The sequence below is a fragment of the Lynx canadensis genome, chromosome A2 (assembly GCF_007474595.2).
Source record: "Lynx canadensis isolate LIC74 chromosome A2, mLynCan4.pri.v2, whole genome shotgun sequence".
Taxonomy (NCBI): domain Eukaryota; kingdom Metazoa; phylum Chordata; class Mammalia; order Carnivora; family Felidae; genus Lynx; species Lynx canadensis.
In genome coordinates, this window is record NC_044304.2 from 58,219,836 (window position 1) to 58,244,067 (window position 24,232).

At 59.3% G+C, this 24,232-nt stretch overlaps 3 protein-coding genes across 8 annotated transcripts in view; 1 reads left to right on the top strand and 2 right to left on the bottom strand.

Annotated features, from left to right (window-relative positions):
• MGLL (monoglyceride lipase) overlaps positions 1 to 3,388 on the top strand; it is a 250,014-nt gene extending 246,626 nt beyond the window's left edge. For 5 of the 6 annotated variants that reach the window (XM_030307544.1, XM_030307545.1, XM_030307546.1 and 2 more), the window contains one exon: positions 266 to 537. In XM_030307544.1, coding sequence (XP_030163404.1) covers positions 266 to 391 — 126 coding nt within the window. In that variant the 3' untranslated portion in view covers positions 392 to 537. Of the gene's footprint in view, positions 1 to 265; positions 538 to 2,863 lie in introns of those variants that run through there. The other variant, XM_030307542.1, reaches the window with a different exon arrangement.
• Positions 3,389 to 9,212: 5,824 nt separating this feature from the next.
• On the bottom strand, positions 9,213 to 16,497 carry ABTB1 (ankyrin repeat and BTB domain containing 1). Its single transcript, XM_030307547.1, has 12 exons — positions 16,374 to 16,497; positions 15,089 to 15,151; positions 14,945 to 15,000; positions 13,766 to 13,910; positions 13,460 to 13,619; positions 13,320 to 13,365; positions 12,861 to 12,977; positions 12,657 to 12,775; positions 12,294 to 12,392; positions 12,020 to 12,187; positions 9,905 to 10,105; positions 9,213 to 9,825 (listed from the first exon to the last, which is right to left on the bottom strand). Exons 1-12 carry the CDS (start codon positions 16,427 to 16,429, stop codon positions 9,619 to 9,621), a joined length of 1,437 nt encoding a protein of 478 aa, XP_030163407.1. The 5' UTR covers positions 16,430 to 16,497; the 3' UTR covers positions 9,213 to 9,618.
• Positions 16,498 to 16,644: 147 nt separating this feature from the next.
• Positions 16,645 to 24,232, bottom strand: part of PODXL2 (podocalyxin like 2) — a 40,266-nt gene continuing 32,678 nt past the window's right edge. The window contains exons 5-8 of the mRNA XM_030296376.1: positions 20,737 to 20,893; positions 20,123 to 20,184; positions 17,647 to 17,826; positions 16,645 to 17,175 (exon numbers count right to left, since the gene is read on the bottom strand). Of these exons, the coding sequence (XP_030152236.1) occupies positions 16,963 to 17,175; positions 17,647 to 17,826; positions 20,123 to 20,184; positions 20,737 to 20,893 (612 nt within the window). The 3' untranslated portion in view covers positions 16,645 to 16,962. The remainder of the gene's footprint in view (positions 17,176 to 17,646; positions 17,827 to 20,122; positions 20,185 to 20,736; positions 20,894 to 24,232) is intronic.

Consider the following 24,232-nt stretch of genomic DNA (forward strand, 5'->3'; position numbering starts at 1 on the left):
GCCCGACGCGGGGCTTGAACCCACAAACCACGAGATCATGACCTAAGACGAAGTCGGACGCTCAACCAACTGAGCCACCCAGGCGCCCCTAGAATACGTTGGGACATTTTAATTTATTTGAGCTGTCCTCTGATCGAAAGACAACAACAGCATAAAGAGGGGAGTCCTCGGCGCATGGGGAGAGAGCCCGGAGCACCCGCTGGCTCCTCCCTGCCTGTACCTGTCCCTTCCTGTGGCCTTGACTTCCTGTCTCTCCCAATTGCAGATTTACGAAGGTGCCTACCACGTTCTCCACAAAGAGCTTCCAGAAGTAACCAACTCCGTCTTCCACGAAATAAACATGTGGGTCTCCCAAAGGACAGCAGCCGCGGGAAAGCGGTCCCCGCTCTGAGCGAACTGGCTGCGTGACCTGCCCACAGCCGGTGGGTCAGGGAAGTGGGCAGAGGAAGGGCAGAAGCTGGCTTGTCAGGGTGGGGATCACAAATCGGAGGGATCCCTGGCACAATTTACTTTAAAACAAGACATCCTTGTCATATATCAGGCTGTCTGTCACTGGATCTACATTAAGGGATAGACACTTCATGCACAGAGAAGGGCCACAGGCAAGTTTCCCAGGGAGAGAATGTGCTCAAATGTCCTTAAAACCAAGCGGAGCCTCTGCCCTGCCTCTCCCAGCCCCCACAAGGTTCCCAGGAATCCCTGGTGTTCCCCGGACACCTGACCGCAATAATCAGAGGAGTCTCCCCTCCTGCCCTCCCCTCCAGCCCCTACCCCAAGACCCTCCCCAGCTGGCCTCGCTCTGTGGCCTTTCTCTGGCCGTGGGACGAGGTGGCAGGCGTCACCTCCCCTGGGCAGTCTCACGTGCCCCCCGAGGCCCAGACAATGCCCAGGACTTCCTTGACATGAGGAGTCACCCATGACCCATGTCAGCTCCTCATCAGCCTGGAGCTGGGCTTTGGGATGGGAGGAGGCTTGGCCTGGAAAGAGAATTTGGTCAGGAATCCCCTCCTTCCTGCCAGGGAGCCTGGCGTGCGCCCGCTGAGTGCTTTACATATTCGGGGGCCGCCTTCCCTCACGTGACTAATTTGACCTGACACTCAGAGAGGGAGTGTATTCAAGATGAAGCATCTAATATATACTGTATATTCTAAAGCAGAGACTCTTTGGGTGGGTGGGTGGGTGGGTGGGACCGAGGGGGGCTTGAAGCTATGGGAGCCTGATGCCCCCGCACAGGAGGGGGACAGGCTGGCGGGAGGGCCCTGGTTAAGGCGCTAAGGTGCAACCCCCGGAAAGCAGGGCCCTGGAGCGCCAGCAGTGGGCGGTTACGGGCCCATCCCTGGTCCGGGCCCACAGCCGCCCTGGGAGCCTCGGTGCTGGCGGCACAGCCACCTCTGGTGGCAGAACGAGAGAGTCCCGACTCGGTGGCCCTGCCCAGGACTGCAGGCCCCGGAGGCCACAGCGAGGCTGGCCCCGGGCGACCTTTCCCAGCAGAGGGCCCAGCAGCGCCTGACCTGCCTTTCTCAGGTGCCGACCCCCGAAGGCCCGCCCGTGGCCCTCACTCAGCGCCAGCAATAAACGGGGATCACCGCCCACTGCAGAGTACTTTCACTTTCAAGCGGGACTGCTGTTACCTCATGAGGCTCTTCGTCAACCAGGACCCCGGGTGGGGGTGGAACCATCAGGGGGCACCCACTCGGCCGCAGGGTACAATCCGGGGGCCCCAAGGCCCCAGACGAGGCGGCCGCTCCCCTGCCAGGCCCTCTGACTTTGGAGACTGGGAGTTGGGGCTCCCACCCCTCTTCCTTCGGCAGTGGGAACCGCTGCCTTTCACCCCCTGTTCTTCTGAGGCTTGGTCTGGGTGTCCGGAGCGGGGCATCCCTCGCGCTCTCCGTCCGGGGACCCTGACCCCACCACGGCGTAGCCAAGAGCGGGGCACCCTCCTCCGGTGGGCAGACCCCGACCCCCAGCTGAAAGTCATGCTCGCCCGGGGGCCGGGGTTTGTGCTCTCCTGCCCCTCCGGTGGGGAAGGGCACGGGCAGGGCCCACGTTCCCATGGAGGGAGGCTTTCATTGCCCTGTCTTCCTTCTCTGGCTTCTCTTCGGAGGAGAAAAATGTAAAAAATGCACTGAGAGAGAAGGTCAGCCCTGGCCTGTTCAAGCTGGGCCACTGGTGAGTGTTTCTGCTGCTCAGCGGAGAAGCAGAAACTCCCCCCGCAGACCCCCAAGCCTTGAGATGCCCCTGAACCCAGATCTGGAATTCTTGCCCGGAGCTGTGATAGCGCGGGTCACACAAAGTCCCCACGCCCTCCCATCCCCACGGCCTCTCCGAGAAGCGTGTGCCGGCCAGGCTATTTCCCAAGTTAAATATCAGGCACGTGGTTTGACCGGGAATCTTTTGGATGCATGAGTTTATTTATATGAAAGCTCTAACAGAGATTATACGAAAGCTCTAAATCAGTCACATTTGCATATCTGGTTAAAGACTCGCCTATATTAGAACAAAGAATTATTTGGAAGCAGGAGTGTCTCCCAATCTAGGAGGGGATGGGGACATTGACAGGCCACCCCACCTGCTGAATAGGAGCAGGGGTGGGAGCTGGACACCAGCTGTGTCTGGAGTCCCACGCGGGGCCACGCCAGTGCCCACGCGGGGCCACGCCAGTGCCCACGCGGGGCCACGCCAGTGCCACGTGCCCGCCTGTCCTAGGACAGCTGTGTGAGTCTTGAACTGAGTTCGTGCTCAGTGTTGACAGCTCCATGCTCCATGCTGACATTCGGAACTTCCAAGTCCTGCCTTCGCCACGACGAAGAGCTGGGTCTGGAAGGGAAGGAAGCTAGGTCACACGTGTCCCGGCCTCGAGCAGGTGGGAAGATGGATTCCGGAGATGCGACGGGATGACCAGTCGGGACACTAGGCCCCAGCGCTGTTGTGGATGCAGCACCTTCCCCCTGTAACTCGGAGGTCACGCCGGTCCGTATGGAAATGGGTTTCATGGCTGACAGTCTTTCTGGGAACAGATGCCACCTGTAAGCAGGAAGAGGGGGGCGCTGCTCCTTTGCAGGGAGGGGGGTGGATGGTCTCCGGCCCTCCCATCCAGCTTCTGGGGGGGCACGGGGGCTCGCAGTGAGAGCACTGAAGGAGGCCACAAAAACCCGCCTGCTCTGCTCCGCACCCGTGGCAAGGTCCCACGCTACGTTTTCTTTCTTTCACAAATCGCTAACATAACCCATTGGGGTCCCCGTGATTTTCTAAGCAGTTTACCAGTTACTGTCTGTGTTCAGCCGCATCCCTACCTGTGTACCGTTACTGGGGACTCGTGATCAGCTCAGAACTATCAAAGGAACCATGTACGCCACAGCTAATCCTAATAAACCGGATGTTTTCTGCATGGTGGTGCCGTCTGTCTGATCTGAGACTACTCCACTCCCTGTACGGGGAACAGCAGGCCCTCTGGCAAGGCGGTATTGCTGTCTGGGCTGAGCCGGTCATGTGATTCAAGCCGGCCTGTGGGGCCTTGATTTTCCCTTCTCCGTGCTTGGGGACCCGTGCCGGAGCAGACCACATGCGTGCTTTCTCCCAACTCCGCCGCCGCCCGTCCCAGCTCTGAACTCCCCGGCACAACCCCTCTCAGCTCTCCTGCTCTGCACACCCTCCTCCGCTTCGCGTCTGTCCCTGGTCAGCTCCGTCTCAGGAGCAGGGCGACAGGCCACTTCCCTCTGGCCCCACTGCTGTCGCCTTCTCCTCCCGCCAGGTGGCGACAGCACCCTACTCAGGGGGTGGTGCCCTTTCAGTCTTCCCCACACGGTGGCCAGAGGGGGCGCTAGTGAGTCACAGGTGGCCCTTCTGGCTCATAACAGGCCCTGACTTCACCCTCTTCCTCCTGTGTCCACTGCCCCCCCCCCCCCCGCCCACACACACCAGCTTCCCTTGCTGGCCTTTGTGAGGCCTTTCCTTACCACCTGGTCTAACGCCAGCACACCTACCCTGGCTCCTTCCCGCCTTCCTTCTCCCCAGCACGTTATTGCCATCTGCCATGATCCGTGTTCTGCTTGACGCCTCAGTAACTGTCCCTCCACCAGAACTGAGCTGCAGGAGGGTGTGTCCTGCATTAGGCCTCTAGTCTCTAGGGGTCCCCGTTAAATACCTGTCCAATGAGGGAGGGAAGGCAGGCTGCAGCAGGCACCTGGGGCTGCCCCCAAAATGACAGAGGGCCACAAACCTGCCAGTCAGTCCAGTGCCTCCCAGCTGTGGGGCAGGAAAAGGGACAATGAGAGCACAGGGGACCAGCCCAGAGGCAGCCCTGCAGGAAAGCAGAAAGAGGAACAGGAGTGGGGTGCACCGGTCCTGTGGCGAGGGGGCTCAGGGCAGGGCTTGGTGGGGGGAGCTCAGGTTGGCACCCACAGCAGCAGCCAACCAAGGCTAGTGTGATGAAGGGGTCCACCGGGGTGGGTGTAGCATCAGGACTAGCCACAGGGAGCCCTGACGGGGGAGAGGGGGGTGCCAGTGGAACACACTGCCTGGGGAGCAGGGTGCCCGTCAGGCTGTGGCCTCAGGTAGAGGACACGGCCATGATCAGAATGGAGGCTAGCAGGGAGGAGCAGCAGCCTGGCCTCTTTCTCCTCCCACCTTCCCCTCTCTCTGCCGGGGAAGCGTTGAGCATGTGGCCCTTGGTCCAAGGTGGCTGCTGCAGCTCCTGCCACTGCGTCCTCATTCCAGCCCACTGGAGGAGAAGAAAGGAAAGGGACAGGCATGCGCCTTTCAGGAAATAAACCAGAGACTGCGTTGTCTCAGATCACATCCAGAACCCGGTGGCTCAGCCACAGCCAAATTCATGGGAGGCTGGGAGGCGAGCCAGGTTGCCCTCCGAACAGGACAGGCTGGTATCAGGGGGAGACAGCTGGCTGTGCCCAAGAACCAAGCGTGTGCACTGAGGCTTGCAAGGATGGGATGCCCAGGGTCAGCATCTGCCAACAGGGGGGTGAGAATGAGCTAGAGGTGCGGCAGGGCCCCAACTAAGGCGGGCACAGTGTGGACACAGAAGGGCAGACTGAATCAGTGGCTACTGAAGAGGTAAAACCTACAAGGTTTTATGACCCTTGAGGGCCAAGGGATCCAGAGGGAACTAAGAACGCAGGCACATCTCCAAAACGCTACAGATAAGCTTACAAAGGAGGCTCCACGTTGCTCCTGTTACATCTTCCAGGAGAGAACGGAAATTCACATCGGGTGAGCGGCCACTCCTGATGGGAGCTTCCTCATAGGCACCCCAGTTTCTCCACGAGCTTTGGGTGGTTGGTAGTGTTGCTCTCATCTAGGTAAGGCGGGGTGGGGCGCCTGGGTAGCTCAGTCGGGTGAGCATCTGACTTCAGCTCAGGTCACGAACTCGGGAGTTCGTGAGTTTGAGCTCCGTGTCGGGCTCGCTGCTGTCTGCCTGGAGCCTACTTCGGATCCACTGTCCCCCCACCACCACCTTCCCCTGCTTTCACGCACGCTCTTTCTCTCACAAAAATAAACATAATAAAAATAGACTGGTAAGGAAGCCGGCTCTGTGGGACTCAGTGATTTGCTCTAAGCCAGTAACTGAGCTCCAGCCCAGGTGTCTGGGACCCAGGTGCAGGATACCTCCCCAGCACCTCCAGGGGAAGGAAGGCAGGTGACAAAGCCCCAGGTGCAGAGTGCCAATGCAATGCTCAGCTTCTACCACCAGTAGGGCCTGGTATTGCCTGAGGGTGGCCTCCTGTGCGGAGGCAGAAACTCCCAGGAGCCCGAGGGCCCCAGAAGTCCCTCCTTCTGAGGCCTGCCGGTCAGACTTTTCCCAAGTGAGACATCTTTTTTGCCTTCAATGTGCCTGCCCCTGGTCATGGCAAGAGCATTCCTAACCATGATGCCAGTGCCCAGATGGCAGCCCAGCCCAACCTGGGTGCTGCGGCCCGCTGCGGTCACATGGGAGATGAAGGGCTGTGCAGTTTTCCAGGGAGAGGTAACAGCATATGCAAAGCCGTTGCTCTCTTTTTTTAAATTTTTATTTGTTTTTCAGGTGGGGAAGGTTTTATAGCATGGATGAAAAAAACATTTTGTATTGTCATCACAGACTTGCCTCATGTAATGACTGGGTCGGGACAGGACCAGGGAGAGGCCAGCCGAGGCACTTGCCCCGGGCACAATGTAAACGGGCCCCAAGAATCTTATGATACACAAGATACGTTAATACTTTTAATGTGATTTAAAAAATCAAAAGTAATGGTAGGGGCGCCCGGGTGGCTCTGTCAGTTGAGCGTCCAGCTTCGGCTCAGGTCATGACCTCACGGCTCGTGGGTTCGAGCCCCGTGCCGGGCTCGCTGCTGTGAGCACGGAGCCCACTTTGGATCCTCTGCCCCCCCACCCCAGCCCCTCCCCACCTATCAAAAATGAACAAACATGAAAGAAAAAGTAACGTAAAACAAACTCATGATGACCAAACAGCAGCATTTCAAATAAAGACAGGGTGAGGATGACATGTTGATTCCAGCTCCAGCAGCACTCAGCACAGCACCTTGCCGATCCCGCCTCCACCCCTGCCCGCCAGTGCTCCTGTCTCTTGCTGGGGGTGCACCGGGCCGTCCCTACGTCACATCTTACGTACAAGCTCTCTGTTGCTTTTCCAGCGTTGTTTATTTTGTCTGTGCCCAGCTGATCTATGCTTCCCTCTGTGAGAAAAGCGGGGAATATCCCGAATGGGGATAGAATGCATATATTCCCCGATAAGATTTGATGGAAATAGTTTTCCATTCAGCAGGAATGAATTGGAGTTGTTAGGGGAGGGACAGATGTGCTTCACAGCACAGACATCACACGAGAGCCTCAACCCTCAGTCTGTGTTTCTGAGCCCGGGCTTGCGGGGAACACCCCAAGGCAGGCTGAACGGCCCCCGCGTTTCCCCGTGTGGACAGAGGCTGTCCCGAGCATCCTTACGGCCACGGGAAGTTCTGCGACACCCGCTTTGTCACTTCCTTCCCCACTTGGCTCGCTGAGGCCGTCCTTCCTCCTTGGTTCCTGTTTGTCTGCAATGCCACACTGAACGCCTTTGTACACAAAGCCTTTCTCCTCCTCAGACCACAAGTATCGGGGAAAATGCGAAGGGGTGACTGAGCTGGGGAATGCCTAAGGCCCTGCTGCTGAGGGGACTTCAGCCCCGGGGAAGGTGACTGTCCTGACCCCAATGGCGCCCCTCCCCATTCTTGCTCTGTCAGTGAGCTGCTAAGGTATCACTTCCAGAGGCTTCCCTTTAAATCCTACTCCTAGGGGTGCCTGGCTGGCTCAGTCGGTTAAGCGTCTGACTTTGGCTCGGGTCATGATCTCGCAGTTTCTAATTCTCTCTCTCTCTCTCTCTCTCTCTGCCCCTCCCCTGCTTGTGCTCTCTCAAAAATAAACATTAAAAAAAATTTTAAATCTCCTCATGTATATTTTTACTTAAATTTGTTATAAAACAAACACAATTTCAAATAATAGCTGTAAAAAAGATGGGTTCGGTAAACGAGTTCATTTTTGTCCCTAGTATCTATTTAAAAAAGGCATCATGGGGCGCCTGGGTGGCGCAGTCGGTTAAGCGTCCGACTTCAGCCAGGTCACGATCTCGCGGTCCGTGAGTTCGAGCCCCGCGTCGGGCTCTGGGCTGATGGCTCAGAGCCTGGACCCTGTTCCCGATTCTGTGTCTCCCTCTCTCTCTGCCCCTCCCCCGTTCATGCTCTGTCTCTCTCTGTCCCAAAAATAAATAAACGTTGAAAAAAAAAATAAATAAAATAAAAATAAAAAATAAAAAAGGCATCGTAATGTAAAAAATTATTTTACTGCTTAAATCTCTTACCACATACCTTGGCACACAAAGAGTTAGTGTGTGGTCTAAGGTGGGACCTGTAGCTCTTAGGCCACCGGGCTGGCACCGCCCTTCCTGAGTGCCCAGGGCAACCAGAGTGACTTTGCTAAGCTGCAAGCTGCCTCCTGCCACTCCCTCCACACCTTGGGTGGAGCCCAGCATGTAAACAACACCACCAGCTCACTGCCCAGGCCTTCACGAGTAGCAGTAACTCGCTTTTAATGCCCCCAGCGAGAAAGGAGGCAACCATCAGAGTCATCCCAATTTACAGCTGGGCAAACTGAGGCACAAAGCTATGACCAGGCATAAGAGGCAGAACCAGGGTGGGAACTCTGGCCCCAGGAGGCCTGGGCTCCGGTCATGCTGACCCCTCACCCCATCTCATCTGGGGCCTTTTCAGGCTCCCAGGCCCTTGCCCAAACCCTGCCCTCCACCCAGCAGGCCCCGCTGTCCACTTAGCAGGTACTCCTTCCCCTCCCACATGCTGATCACCTCCCTGCCTGCTGGCTACCTTGTTCAACTGACTCGTCCAACCTTATAGCTTCCCCCACACGACCAACATGGCACACCAAAATGGATGAAATGCACTGGAGAGAGAAAAAGTCCCAGAAGTTCTGGAAATGTGAAGAGTAAAGAGGCACAAAGGGCAGGGAGGGCCAGGACACCTGCCCCTGCTCCCAGGGCAGAATGGGGCAGGCCTCAGGATGCTCACTGCCTGGTCCTCGGGGCCCAAGGGATCATGGGGACAGCCTGCAGGGCATTCAGAGAAGGCCCCCTCTGACATCCCTGATAATGTCACAGCCCCTGTGGGAGAGGCCAGGAGGCCTCCCCAGGAAGGAGGCTGGCCCTGGGCCGAGGGAGGTAGAGGTGCGTCCTCAGCCCCTCCTGGCGCAAGGCTCCCCACAGCCAGCGGCCAGCAGCCGGCGAGTAGGGTCCCTGGGCCTCCTCCCACCCCTTCCACTTGGATGCTCGATAAATGAGCGCTAGGAGTGTCCGGGGCACAGGCCGCTCTTGCCCGGTCTGGGGGGAAGCAGCCTCTGAGGTCAGGCGATCAGCCTTCCCACTAAACCTCCCCCGGGACCCTGGGGTCAGACCTCACCAGCCCGAGGCGAAAGCTGTGCCCGAGAGGAGTGCGACCACCGGAGAGGCTGGGCCCGGCTGCGAGATCTCAGGGCCCCCACAGAGAAGGGCCGCCTACTCAGACCCACAGACGCAGGCGCCCCCGGCCCCCAAGGAGCCCTCGCTGGGCACCCAGGCCTTCCTAGCCTGGATGAGGGGGTCCACATGCAGAGCTCCTCCCTGGCCCTCCCCAACTCCTGCTCCTGGGCTCCCCCCACCCCCCACCGACACAGGCTGGGGCTCCCACGGTGAATTAAAGCTTTATTGCCACACACAGACTCTCCTGCTTCCTCTGGGCCAACTCCACGCCGGGCAGAAGCCGGCTTGCTGGGCTTGGCCTGGAAGCAAACACGCCACAGCCAGAAGAGCGGGAGGAGGGAGGGGGTCTGGGGGAGGGAGGCCCTAAGAGACCCCAACCCCAGGTTTCCCTGAGTGGCGCTCAGCCCCAGGGCCTTGGGGGCTGGCTTGTGTTGGGGGAAGGGGCTCATCCTGACCCTCCTCTGGGGCCCCCAGACCTGTGGGGGGAGGGGCACCCCACCGAGCCCCCTCTGCCCCCGCCGCGCCCCCGAGGGGCCAAGAAACAGAAAGAGCTGCACGTGCATGTGCGCCCACACGTGCCGCCACAGGGGGCCCTCGCCAGCCGGCAGTCAGCAGTCCAGGCCGATGGACACCAGCAAGTCCTCAAGCACCCGCAGCCGCTGCTGTGCCTCCTCGATGGCGCTGTAGGTCTGCACCGTGCTGGCCACGTGGAAGCGGATGTCGTCCACCAGCGGGATGGAGTCCGTCTCCTGCCGGGCGGCCACGGCCGCCGCCTCCTCCCGCACGGCCTCCACGAAGTCCTCTCGCTCCACCAGCTGCGGGCAGGCCAGCTCAGGGCGACGCCAGCCGCCTGCCCGCAGCCCGCCCCGCCCACCACGGCTCCCACAGGCCCACCTTCTCGATGACCTTGGCCATGTACTCGGTGCACTGGTCCTCGAGGCGCGCCAAGCGGAACAGCTTGGCCACACGCCACACGCCCACCACACTGTCCTCGTCCAGCAGCTGGGCCAGGCTGCGGCCACACAGCCGCTTCAGGCCTGGCAACAGGTACATATCGGCCACGCTCAGCACGTCGTAGGCAGCCTCCGGGGGCAGCTGCGGAGAAAGGAGGAGTGAGGGAGGGTGTGCCCAGAGGTCACCGAGGCCACTCGGGGGCCTGGCAGCAAGGTTGGGAGCTGTTAGGGAGAGGGCGGAGGATGCAGGCAGGGCAGGGGCTCCCACCCATGCCTTGGGGTGCCCAGACCGCTGCAGGCATCCGTGGGCCTAGAGGGCTGGAGGACCTGGGGTCCCCGTGCCTCGGGCAGGCCTGGAGGCTAGGTGGCAGGCAGGGCCTTAGCAGGGGAAAGAGCTCGGGTTGTGAATCACAGACCTGTGCTGTGGAATTCTAGCTGTGGGACTGCAGGCAAGTTACTTCACCTCTGTGTGCCTCAGTCTCCTCTCTGGGAGGTGCAACCATGCCTGCCTCAAAAGGTTGTCGGAAAACAGAAGGTGCTCTCCAAACGGAGGCACCCACACGAAGGGTGATGGAGTTAACTCTTTCCCTGCTCTCTCCCACCCACACCTGGACCCTGTGCTGGGAGAGACCATGTGCTCAGTTCCGGTCCAGACTTTGGACAGTCACAGGGAACAGGCTGGAGACAGAGTGGGCAGGACCTCTGCTAGCACATCCCAGGCCACGCACACTGCTTACTTGGGCCAGGCACTTTCCCTGCGACACACACATCCACCTGCACAAGACCTTAAGAGAGAACAACTATGGGCATCCCTGCTTTCTAGAAGGGGGAAACTGAGGCACAGAGCAGTTCAGTAACCAGCCCGAGATCACACAGCTTGCGAGCAGCTAACCCAGTGCCAAACCAGGTTTGGAGCCCAAGTCCACACTTTGAGCCAGCCGCAAAGCTCAGGAGGGGTGGGGATGGGACAGGGTGGACCCTGGGTGGCAGGGGCCACAGAGCTGAGCTGTGCCACAGGAGAAATGAAGCTGAGGAGGCAGGAGGAAAGGAGGCCCGGGAGGGCACTCAGGTGGAGAGGCTGGTGGGCTTAGGAATGGGGGTGCTACATGAGGCGAGCAAGCAAGGGGCTGAGGCCACAGCCCAGCTTGTCCCCCATGCCCTCCTCCTGCCCAGAGACCACCTTTCCCAGCCTGCCATGTTGGCAAGCACAGCCGCTAAGTTCTCTCCAGGGCAACATGAGAACCAGCGTGCGTGCGTGCGTGTGTGTGTGTGTGTGTGTGTGTGTGGCCTCCGCCTGGCCTATGACAAAGACACTGCTTGCCTAGTCTTCCTCTTCCTCCTAAAACGTGAGCTGGCCTGCACCCCAATCTCCAGATGCAGAGGGGAACGACACCCTGGGTGCTGCGGACCAGGTCTGGCCCACCCTGTGTTTTATAACCAAGTGTTACTGGAACGCAGCCACACCCACTCACTTCTGCCCCAGCTCCTGGCTCCACAGGAGGGGAGAGCTCACCGGCTAGGACTGAGACCCCCTGGCACACGGCATTTACACACACACACACACACACACACACACTTCTGGCCCTATCTACGGCTATTCATGTTGCCCGTATGTTAGGGATGCTCTGGGGCAACTGAAGACCCGGAGAGGCACCAAGAGAGCTGGGGACAGACATCCAGACCCCTGGGAGTGGACAGACTCAGGGTTCCCCACTGCTGTGGTAACTCAGGGTTACTGTCCCTACCCACCCTCCCTCTGGAGAAGAGAAGGCGGGGACCCCGGAGGCTGATACTAAGTTCCAAGTGTCACGGGCTCATGATACAGCTCTTGTCACTCGTTTCTGTTCTAGAACCTACCAAGGCCCCCTCAGCCTGAAAGAAAAATCCAAACATGTCCCCCACTCCGTCTCCAGCCTCACAGAAAACCAGCCCCACGGAGTCAGTCAGGACCTAGGCACTCCTTTCAGCCCCACGGTGACCCGGCCTGTGGACCTGTCCTGATTCCTGACTGTCACGCCCCCAAGCCCAGCAGACGCAGCCCGCCCGAGCCCCGCACCTCTGTGTGGTCACTGTATATGTAGTAGAGAACATGGGTGAAGATGTCAGGCAAGATGCCGTGTAGGGTGATGGCCGGGAGGCCGCCTGAGGCCTCCAGCTCCTCGTTCTCTCGGAAGTGGTCGTCCAGCAGGGCCCGGAAGTAGTCGCTTCGGCCGCAGAAGAAGGCCTGGGGGAGGCTGGGCTCAGGAGGGGCCGCTGCCAGGGTCTGTGGCCAGAGAGCTGGCCGGAGAATTAAGGCAAGGGGCTGGGGGGCTGGGGGGAAGGGACGGCACCTTGTGGCAGAGAAAGCTGCAACCTTCCACCCGGAAGCAGACGTCAGGACAGCTGTTGAAACCATCGGGGAAAGGGAAGGGCAGCTCCCCGAGGTCACCCTGGGGGATGGGAGAGAAGACACCATCAGAGCAGGGGCAACAAGGGAGAGTGGCCGGCCCCAGCCAAGAGCCTGCTTTAGCTCCGTCCTGGCGGGGTGGGCTGCTGCCCCATCTGCAGGTTTGGGGAGGGGCGACAAAGGTAACCTGGGCTCAGAAAAGGGAAGTGACTGGCCCCCAGTCACACAAGGACTGAACCCAAGCATGGGGCTCGTGTACCATGGCTGCGTGCGCACCAGGCCCAGCCCCGGGCGGCCGTGCACTTACGCGGAGCTCAGGGGGCAGGGCACAGTCGGCTAGCAGGGCCATGTCCTCCCGAAGCCGGGGGTCTGCTGGGGGGGGCTCGATGGTCAGCACCTTCACGCACGTGCCTGGCTTGGACGCCACTGTGGAGGGGAGAGCACAGCTGCAGGGAGCCCACTGACCCTGCGAGTTCCCGCCCAATGCCCCGGACCCTAAGCCTGGACGCACCGAACTCGGACACCTTCTCACACTTGGCCTCCAGGTCGCTGAGCAGATCCCACAGCTGGCACTGCTTGGCCAGGCGCTCGCAGTCACTAACATGCTCCACACCGACGTCCAGGCGACCTGGGTGCAGCGCAGGAGGCTCAGAGCCTGAGAGGGGCCGTCCACTGTCCCCCACGCTGGGACTCCTGGGTCTGCTGGCTGCCTTGGCTTTCCCATCGGGAGCCACTGCCTGAGTTCTACAGACCCCGGGACGGGTGGGAGGGGGCTCGGTTTATGGGCAGGGTGCTTCCTGAGCGGACACACAGGCTCATCGCCTCCCAGCCCACCCAGGAGGCAGCTGGAACAGCACCACACTGCAGGGGACAAGCACCAGGATGTAAAGGGTGGGCCTGAGGCCACAGCTGGGTCTGCTGCTGGACAGACACCCCCTCCCTGCCGGCCCCACGGGGCCCGGAGGCTCACCTGTGTACAGGTACTGCAGCAGGGCCCCGAAGGCCACAGGGTTGATCTGCAGGTAGAGACAGCCAGGAAGGATGGTCGGAGGTGGCCCCCTAGCACGAGCCGCCAGCCGTCCCTCTGTCCCCCCCCCGGGAGGGACGCACCAGTGGGTGTCGGAGGACCACGACACTCTTGCCCTTCCATTTGGTGTCCAGCATGTTGGCAAAGTAGGTGCTGCGCACACCCAGGACGCAGCGGTGTGCCCGGAAGGGCTTCCCGTGCACCACAAAGATCACGTCGCTGTGGATGCCTTGTTCCAGAAGCCTGCGGAGGGACAGGCAAAGGGGGTGTGCAGCACGTGCCTCCCCGCGGTCTCACCACAGCAGCCCCCGTCCCATCCTGCAGGAGAGCCCTCGGCCCCGCATGACCACCCCACGCCACACACGAGCCAGCCCTGCACCCCATCTCACCGCTGCAGGAAGTCGTCGTAGTAATCCCGCCTCCTGCAAGAGGCTGTCACCTGCTTGTAATCGCGCAGGGCCCGGCGGATGGCGTCGCTCAGTGCCCCATAGAGGCAGCGCTCCCCATCAAAGGTGTTGGCCTCACAGCGGGCTCCTGGGAGCAGCCCCCGCCAGTCAGCAGGTCAGGGATTTGAACACTGCAGCTGGGACAGGGTCTGGGGGAAATCCTAATCTCCCCCCCCCCCAACCCGCAACCTTCCCACACATAGGGCCAAGCCCTGGAACTTGCAGCCCCTCCCAAATGACCCTGGGCCCCCTCTGACGCGAGCATCCTCTCTGCCAGGGCCTAGGCACGCAAGTACTTCCGTGGACCACAGACTACAAACAGGGCAGGCTCAGGACTGCCCCTGTTCTATGCACCAGGGACACAGCCCGTAAACATACAAATCCCTGTCCTGCCTGAAGTGACACTCTAGTGGGGCAACGGACAAAAAGCAGGTTAACAAATGATGTCAGGTGCTATGAAGAAAACCAAAGCAAGACAAAGATAACGGAGGTTGCACCTGCCCACAGGGAGGTCACAGAAGGTCACCGTGTCAGTGACAACATGCAGTGACCTGAATGGCAGAGGGAGTCGGCCACGCAAAGATCTGGGAAAGGGCACTTTACGTAGGAAGAACAGCAAGTACAAAGACCCTGAGGTAGGAGCACCAGAGAGGCCAGCGCGGGTGGAAGAGTGAGCCCACAGGAGAGCCAAAGTAGGTGTGGCCAGAGGAAGACGACAGGCTGTGTGGACTGGCAAGGCATTCTAGTTTCATGCTAAACGCAAAGGGAAATCATTGGAGAAATTTTAAGCCTATTAGACTTGTTGTGAGATGGACCAGGCTGCAATATGGAGAACAGACTGTAGGTGGGGCAAGAGGGGTGGCGGGTGACCGGAGGAGGCTGGCTCTGCGGCCAGGGAGAGATGCTGTAGCCCGGCTGGGCGGTGGCAGTGGAGATGGGGAAGTGGGCAAACAGGAAAACAGGTTCTGAAGGTAGAACCAAGAGTACTGGCTGACTGGGTATGTGGAGGGGTAAAGGAAGGACAGGGCGTGAGGGCATCGGCCAATGCACACCCATGCCTTTGTGCCCCCGCACACGCGCAGACCGCACGTACACGCACACAGCCCCGGCCCCTTATCTCACCATTGGCCAGAAGATAGAGTACTAGCTCCTCGTGCCCACACAGGCAGGCGTAGTACCTGAGGGAGGGAGAGGAGTACAGGAGGCAGTTATCGGGACTGAAGGCGCCCCCCACCTGCCCTGACCACCCACCCGCCCGGCACTCACAAGGGGGTGCTGTCCCACTTGTCCCGCACATTCACCTCCACGTCCCGCTGCTCCAGCAGGTACCTAGGCGGGGAGGAAGTCAAACCTGGGTCAGGACAAGTTCATGGTCTGGGAGAGGAGACCCATGGAGTGGGGAAAGAGAGAAGACATCCCTTTTGGCTGGGGGAAGTCTCCCCTAGGTGAGGGCAGATGACAAGCAGACCAGAGCAGGAAAGACATTCAAAGCAAAGGGACCAACATAGGTAGAGAGTGTAGATGTGAACGCCTAAGGCAGATGCTGAGACTGCGAGCAGTAGGGACCTCTGGCCTGAAGGCATTTGGGAGCGAGGAGGCAGCGATGGGCCATCTGTTCTGCCACAGCCCTCTGGCTGCTTGGGACCGCAGACTAGATAGAGGAGACTGGAGGTAGGGAAGCCAAGGAGAAGGCTGCTGCAAGTGTCCTGGTGGTGTGGAAGCATGAAGAGAAGTGGCCAGATTCTAGAAGGCAGAAGTCAGGAGACATGGTGGCTGACGGGATGTGAGAGGTGACGGGGGTCATCATGGACTGAAGCCATCAGTGAGGTCAGGCAGCCTGGGGGAGATGTCTAAGTTGGACCAGGTGTGCTCTGAACTGCACTCGGCTTTGGGGGGTATCAGCTAACTCCTAGGTGAACCTGATGCTGGGGTGGGACCAGGGACACCGTGGGAGTCAGCAAGCCTGGGACTAACCAAGGGAGCTAGTGGTGGGTCAGAATTAGGGAACACGGAAGGGCCCGCTAAGAGATGTGCCTCACATCCCAACCAGGCACCCCCTCACTCCCTGCTTTATGGCGATTTCAGTGCCAGATTTGTTTTAACCGCATTTAGGAGTTTCCGAATCTCCGGGATCAGAGGTTGATTCTGGGTCCTAGTTGTCCCAGAGTGCCAGGCCCAGAGCGGATCAGTGGGATGAGCCACGTCTGGAGTCCCAGGCCCGCCCCAGGGTTTGACCTCCGGGTCCTGAGCGCTCAGAGGACGACCCCCTCCTCTCCGCCCACTTCTCCGGAGCTCCGCGTAGCAGTCCTCTCCTCTAGGAAGCCCTCCGGGACCCCAAGGAGCAAATCACCGCCAGCACTCCGTCCCCAGCCCCGGTTCGGAAGGCTGCCGCGGCCCCCTGCTTTGCCTCTTGGGGGTAGGTCAGCCGAGGGTCGGCCGCCAGGACTGCGGCGGCACAGGGGCGCGCGCCTGTCCCGAGCCCGTCCACTGCACGCCCCCGGGGGCGCCCCGCCCCACCCCCCGCACACTCCCAGGGCGCCGGGGTCCTCACCGCACTCGGCCCACATCCCCCTTCCTGCAGCTGGCGAAGAGATCGCTGGTGTCCATGATGCGGGCGGCTCGGACCCCGGCCGAACGACCTCAGGCGGCGGCGGCGGCAGCGCGCCCCGGCCGGATGTAAACACACGCCGACCCCGCCCCGCTCCGCAGCGGCGCCTGGCGCCCGGAGGACCGACCTGGGCCGCGCCGCCCCGCCCCCTGCGCGCCCGCCCCGCCCCCGCCCCGCCCCGCCGCGGAGCAAGAACGAGTCCGGCAGGCAAACGGGCTGGGCCCGGCTTGGTCTCCGGGCGGCTTTAATGGGGGTCCCGGGGCGCGGCCGGGGAAGCGGGGCCGTTCCGGGACCGGCTCCTGGGGGCGCCAGACGGGGATGGGGAGGGCTGTGCCGAGACTGTTCCGTGAGTCTGTGGGAAGCGGGAGGACCCCGCACCGAGGGCCGGGCTGCGGGAGAGCGGCCGGGGCCGGGAGGGGAGGGGAGGCGCGGTTGTCCGCTCCGGATCCGCCCAGCTCGTCCCGGCGCAGTCCCAACGGGGCGAGGGTACGGCCGCGGGGTCACAGCGGGCCAGAGCTGCCGGAGGGCGCCCTCACAGATGCGTGTCCTCCTCAAACACGTCCGAGTCCTCAGGGTCCCGCTTGCCCCCCATGAGCGCGCTCCAGCCCCCCGGGCCGTTGACGGCCCCGCCGCCGTTCAGGCTGGGCTGCTTCTCCTGCATCTCCGACTGGCTGTCGCTGGCCACGTCCAGCGTGGGGTTGTCGTGGCAGCCGTTCTCTACGAAGCGCAGCTCCTCGCCGTGGGACTGTGGCGACGGGAGAGGGACGCTGGGCAAGCGCTGTGGCCCAGGCCCCAACCCGCCTGTGACCTTGAACGAGTCACCTCACTCGCGGTTCCTTCCCTAGTGTGTGAAACCCTCCACAGGCAACCACCAGCGGACCCTCCACAGACGCCCGCTCCCTACTGTTCTGTCCCCCAAACTCCTAAAGATCCTTTGCACTAAACAACCGGTGGCCTCCCTGGTGTCATCTGAGCCCTCCCAATGGCCCCCCACTGCACCTCTAGCACCTATCACGGGGCTGCTTCCCTGCATAGGGGGACAGGTTGGGTGCCAGGCTCCGGATAAGCAGCTTCACTCGAAGTACCCCATCCCGGGACAATCGCGGCCACCCCACCTGCACATGAGGACGACGACCTTGACCTTGTGGGGTACTGTCTCCACCACAGGCCCCGCCCCCAGCCCAAGCCATCTGGCCGAACTTGACCCCATGCTCACCACGTGTTTGAGCTTGGGCAGCCGCCGCTGCCAGCAGTTATAGAGCAGGCCCAGCACGATGATGATCACACAGATGGCACCGATGACCACCAGCACCACAAAGAGCGTCCCATAGTCGCTGCGCACCTGGCTGGCCCGGGCCTGGCAGCTGCTTGTAGTGGAGTAGTTCTGGATGCCAATCTGGGGGTGGGAGGGGTCAGCTTCCTCAGCTGAGGTCCTGGGTGCCAGGGCTTCCCACAGGGCCGTGGGGTTAGGGCTCAGGCACAGGGAACAGGCTTTGAGAAGAGCTTGCATAATCCTGACTAAGCCCCCTTGGAGGCCGGGACCTGTGCTCATCTGGGAATCTAGCCCTATCTCTGCCCTATCCCCCTCTGTTCACCTGACAGCAGCCCCAAGCCTCTTGATCCCATGCCTCCATTCCCAGCCTTCCCTCACATTGCCACCATGGCTCTGCCCTGACTCTGTCCCTGCTGGGGCAGAAGTTTGGCTCCACTATGGAATCAGGTCCCTGAAACAGTCTCCACCTTGGGGATGGAGGTGTTCAGGTATCATTCTGCCCATTATGGGCTATAGACAGTGTAGACTGGGATGCTGGGGACAGCCTACATCCCGGGCTATCACCAGCTCCCAGCTTCCTCCCTTTGCCCGTTAAGAGTAGTCACCACAGGCATTGAGCTGCCCAGTACCCCTGCCACAGAGCAGGCTGTCTTGGGCGGGTCTGCCTTCTTGGTCCTAGAGGTTGCTGTGCCCACACCGGGCCAGGCAAGCACTCTCTCCATAACTCAGCCTCTTGGGCAGAAAGCAGGGAAGGGGAGATGCCATCCTCATCCGATGACAGGTGCCGGGGAGAGGGTGCTGTCTACTAGCCCCCAGTGTAGAGACCTGGGAACCTCCCTTTCTGCTTTGGGCTTCCCTAAGGCCAGGTTGTCATCTCTTCCTGAGTGTGTGTGAACATCCTGTTTAGTTACAGTACTATTCTCCATTGGCTTTTGAAGTTATCAAAGATCAGTTTCTCTCAGTAGAATCACCCACCAATGACACTGCTAAATTTTCCCACTCATATACTTCCAAAAAGACACAGCATGCCTTCTGGCCAAGTCAGTCTGAACAGTGTCCAGTAAAGCTAGAACACCCAGGGGCGGGGAGAAGAGGCAGGAAGTTTGTGGGGAAAAAAAAAGATCAAGGCCAGCCCAAGTTTCCTTCCACCAGTCCCCCTGTGTTCACGAACCCAGAACTTCACAACTGGAAAGGCCCTCGGTAACCATCCAGGTAGTGAGGACAGCCTCACGGTTAAAGGCCTGGACTCTTAACATCATTCAGGCCTCATCCGAAGCCTGGCTCTGTTGCGTAGTGGCTGTGCCTTCTCAGGTGGGCCACCTCCCTTCTCTGGGCTACAGCTCTCACATACAGCACCTACAGTACTCCACAGGTACCTTATTTAATCCTGACAAGGCCTGGGGTGGCGGTGAGGGCTAAGTGAGAGAACCCAGCGCAGTCCAGCACTTAGTAAGCACTCAGTGTGCTTATCAAAAACACCCAAAACCACCACCACAACCACCTTTCCGCCTGGCATGTGATAGATAGGGAGGCAGGGCCCATGGTCACGGCCAATTCATCTTTCACAGCTATGAAATGCTGCAGAGCCTCGGAAAAGGGGACTAATGCCAGGTCACTGGGTTCCACAGTGAGTACAAGTACTTTGGATGGAGATGAATGGTGATGGTCCTGAAGAAAGGAGGTGAAGAGCCCAAGGTGTTTCCCTTCAGAAAAAGTACAAGGACCAGGAGGACTGAGGGGACCTGCCCCTCCCACAGGCCCCAGCTCTGCTCAGCCTGACGCAGGGGTAGCAGGTGGTGCAGGAGGAGAGGTTGGCCAGCCTGCCCTCCAGCCCACATCTCCAGGACTGGCCATGCAGCTGGCCAACCACACAGGGGTCAGGGATGCCCCTCAAGATGGCAGGGCTGTCGCCCAAGCCTGAGCCCCGTGGCCACTCCCCAGCAGGCCCTCTCCCACCAGAGAGCTCCTGGCTGATGGCCTCCGGGCCGTGTTCATGCCTGTCTTTCCCCTGTGGTTTCTGAGACTGCGGCACACTCTCCCAGCCCACCAGGCCTCTGCCCAGTTCCTGGGCCAGACATGGTGTCGCTCCTGCTATCTTCCCAGAAATGCCCACTTACCAGTCCAGATCCCCCTCGGAGGTCCCCTTCCCTCTGAGTCCTCTCCTGCCCCCGACCCACTCCTGGCCCTTCCCGCCCCTGGCCATTTCGCGAACTGTGCGGTTGTGGACACACGTGTGTATGCACTCCGTCTCTCCCACAGGAATGGCGTCTTAGGACAGCTAAAAGGAGGAGCTGCCCAGAGCAAGAGCTGTCTTCTGCTCCTTCCCACCACAGTGCAGGCTGTCTCCTGCCCTCAGGGAAGCCAGCCCTGCTCCCAGAACTTCAAAGAACAGGAGGGGAGCGGCTCCCTGCCCTCTTACCTCCACCAGATTCCTGCGGATGTCTCCCAGCATGGAAAGGACGTCTTGAGTGGGCACCACCCCTGGGGGGAGACACCATCATCAGCATAGCCCCGGCCACTGAGGCACCCCCAGCCCCCTGGGACAGCCTCTGGCCTAAGCTTCCAGAACCTTGCTTCCCAGCTCTTCACCACACGTGGACCTCATGGTGCATGTGCTCCTATGCTTGCTTCCTGCTGGCTGACTCATTAAAAAGGACTGAGTGAATGACCGCCATGTGACAGGTGTGACACCAGGTGGTCACTCCCACAGCCCCCCAGTGCTGCGTTCTGAACGTGCCCCCTCCACAGCCCCCTACCACTAAATGTACGCCCCCCGTGCTAAAACCACACCTCTTCCCCTCTGGGTCCGAACTTCACACCCTCGTCTTCTCCAACTCCAGCTTGTCAATACTCCCTGAACCCTGCACTGGGGGCCCAACCACTACCACATCCTCTTATCCCAGAGGTCCACATTCAAAGCCCCTGTCCGTGCACTCGCCCGTGGTTCTGCAGACCTCCCGTGGCCCTCAGGACATGGTGCTGGTGTAGGGCTGCCCCCCTAGGCCCTCCCTTCCGTGGGCTGTCCCCTCTCACCCTGCTCGCCCACCAAGGTCATTAGAAGGTGCTGCTCCTTCTCGCTGGGCTTGCTCAGGGAGATGTGCCAGTCCCCGTGGCGGCCACTGCCGTGGCGGGGCAGCACCTCCTCCACCAGGGCCAGGAGCTGCAGCCCCCGGTGCTGCCGGAACACCTCCTACAAGGACGGAAAGAGAGCCCCACGCTCAGTGAGGGAGGGGCTCGCCTCCAGGCCCGGCCCCCATTCCAGCCCCCAGCCTCCAGCCTCCCGGTGGTCAAACTCCGGGAAAGGCCATCTGGCTGCTTCAGAGGGGACCGCTCTCGTAGCTCCGGAGACCGCTAGAGAGGCCGTGAGCGTGGCCTTCGGGCGAGACTGTGGGAACACGGAGACGCACACCCACTGGTTCCGGCAGGCATCTGGGAGCTCCTTCCAGCCTGGGCTTCTCATATGAGGAGGGCATGGGCCTGCCCAGGGACACTCACAGCTGACCTGGGAACAGATACGCTCGCACGAACAAGGAGTGTGGGGAGCTTGTGAGTGGTGTGTGAAGGCCTAGGGCAGTCTGCTGGTCAGGCCTGGGGTTCAAGAGTATAGTGCGAGGGGTGAATATACCGGGGGGGGGGGGGGGCGGGGGTGCAACGGACCAAAGATGCGCACGGCCACGCAGCCACGGAACCCGGGAGGGGGGTGGTGGGGAGGGGTAACATGCTCCTCTCTTGCCTGTCATTGCAGAGATACGGCCCAAAGCTGGGGAGTCAAGAAAGATGTCTGACCACCCTTATGGAGGCAGCAGTGACCAAAGGAACTAAAACAGACATGGTTAAAATGGTAACTCCTGGAAACAGGGCCAGGGGCAGGAGGAGGGATATAAGGAGACTTCATTCGCATCTGACACTGTCTTGTACTGCTTAGATTTTCTTCACCTCGTGTATATATAATTACATAATTAAAAACCACAAACGAGAGGCAGGCACTGGCCGGGAGCTCACTGAGTGGCGGAAACCCACGCAAGCCGCCAACCTCGCCCCATCAGGGAAAAGCCCTCCAGGCCCTGTAGCCGCCCCCCTCGCCCAGGCTCTTCTCCAGCAGCCGTCTCCTGCCGGGACGCAGGAAATCACGGGCTGCTGCACCTGGTTTCCGTATTCCCAGCTGTTCCGCTCTCTCTCCGGTGCCCTGCCTTAGAGCTTCGAGCCGGGCGTCTCGTCACACCACTCCCACGGGGCCCTGATGCTCCTATCGCCTTTCCGTGAGAGCCCAAGCTAGTGAGCCTCCCAGGTCATCGTCCTACCCTACAGGCCACCAAGGGGACTGGAGTTCCTTGTGACCATGGCGAATGGCAGGTGGAAGCCCAAGCCCTGGCACTCACCAGCCTAACAGAAAGCCAAGTTAAAGCCAAAGTTCCGAACTTGGCAGAAAACTGGTATCCGGAGCTAGCCATGAGCTGGTGGGAAAGCCCTGTTCCCCAAGCAGGTCTTACCATCCTCATGTTCATGGGCACACGCGTGGGGGGATGGGGTACACGCCTGCATCTGCCTCAGCCGCATGCATGCACTGAACCCAGCAGCCTCCCTGCTTACAAAAGGAACACACTCCTACCAGGGCAATGCCTCCCCCCTGCCACAGGCCTATGATCCCCGACATGTGCACGTCCCACATTTTCTGTGTCCAGATGTCTGCCTGGCTTAAGCTCACAGACCTGCGATGTCCTGGTAACATCTGATGGCTATATATTTCGTGCCACTTATTTTGTAGATAGGCACTGAGTGTCACTGGCTTAGAGAGAAAGCCCTGAATCTGGAATCAAACAAATCTGGGTTCAAATCCTGGTTCTGCCATTCACCAGCTCTGGGACCTTTAGCAAAATACTAAACCTCTCTGAGCCTCAGCCTCCCCATCTGAAAACGTGAGCATTGGTCCTAACATGATGGGCTTAATGTTAGGATTAAAAGGAAAGTACTTATTCTGTCACAGGTGCCAGGACAATTGGATAGCCCAGTATCAAGAAAAAAATTCCCTGACTCATACTTCACACTACAGTCAATTCCAGATGGATTTCAGATCTAAAGCTTTTACAAGTAAGCCTAGAAATCTATCTTCGTTACCTCCGAGGAGGCAAAGATTTCTAAAATGGACCCGAAAACACTAACCATGAAGGAGAAAATTGGTAAGGTGGACTATTTTATGATCAATTTTTTTTTTTTTTTTGAGACAGAGAGAGAGCATGAACGGAGGAGGGACAGAGAGAGAGGGAGACACAGAATCGGAAGCAGGCCCCAGGCTCCGAGCCGTCAGCCCAGAGCCTGGCGCGGGGCTCAAACTCACGGACCGCGACATTGTGACCTGAGTCGAAGTCGGACGCTTAACCGACTGAGCCACCCAGGTGCCCCTTATGGTCAAATTTTTAAAAATTAAGAGCTCCCGTGGGCGCCTGGATGGCTCAATCGGTTAAGTTTCCGACTGCGACGCAGGTCGTGATCTTGCAGCTCGTGGGTTCGAGCCCGCGTCACGCTCTGTGCTGACAGCTCAGAGCCTGGAGCTTGCTTTGCATTCTGTGTCTCCCCTTCTCTCTGCCCCTCCCCTGCTCGCACTCTGTCCCTTTCTCGAAAATAACTAAACATTAAAAAAATTAAAAAAAAACACTTCCGTTTATCAGAAGGTATTATTAAGAGAGAAAAAAGGTGGGGCGCCTGGGTGGCTCAGTCAGTTAAGCGACTGGTTTCGGCTCAGGTCATGATCTCACGGTTCGTGAGTTTGAGCTCTGTGTCAGGCTCTGTGCTGACAGCTCAGCACAGATTCTGTGTCTGTCTTCCTCTCTCTCTGTCTCTCCCCTGCTCACACTCTGTCTCTCAAAAAATAAACATTAAAAAAATTAATAAAAAAAGAGAGGAAAAAGGCAACCCACAGAATAGTAACAGATATTTATGAGATATATGTCTCGTACATACACACACACATACACATACACACACACTTCACAGAGATCTCACATCCAGGTTATATAAATTCAGAGAAATTAATTTGAAAACATCAAGATAACCCAATCGGATGCAATCAGCCGAAACACATATGAAAAGGTGCTCAAGTTCGTGACTCATCAGGGAAATGCAAATTAAAACCACAAAGTGACACCAGCACCCTACACACTTTGAGAAATGCCTAAAATGAAGACAATGCCAAGGCTGAGAGAGACAAGGAAGAACCAGACCTGGCACATACTGCTAGAGGCAGTATAACTGGGTACAAACGCTGTGGGAGGCTGTTGGACAGCTTCTGTTCAAGGTGGATATATACACACCGTGCCCCTGCCATGCCACCATGAGAACTGTGTCCATAATGCTCCCCAAAATATGTGTCCAAGAGCAGCCACAGCAGCACATTCCCAAGAGCCCGAAGCTGGAAATTACTCAAAGGCCCAGCAACATTAGAACACATACATCAATGGGACACTATACAGAATCACGAAGGAACAAACTTCCCTACGTGCAATCTAGATGAATCTCAAAAACAAAGTGTTTT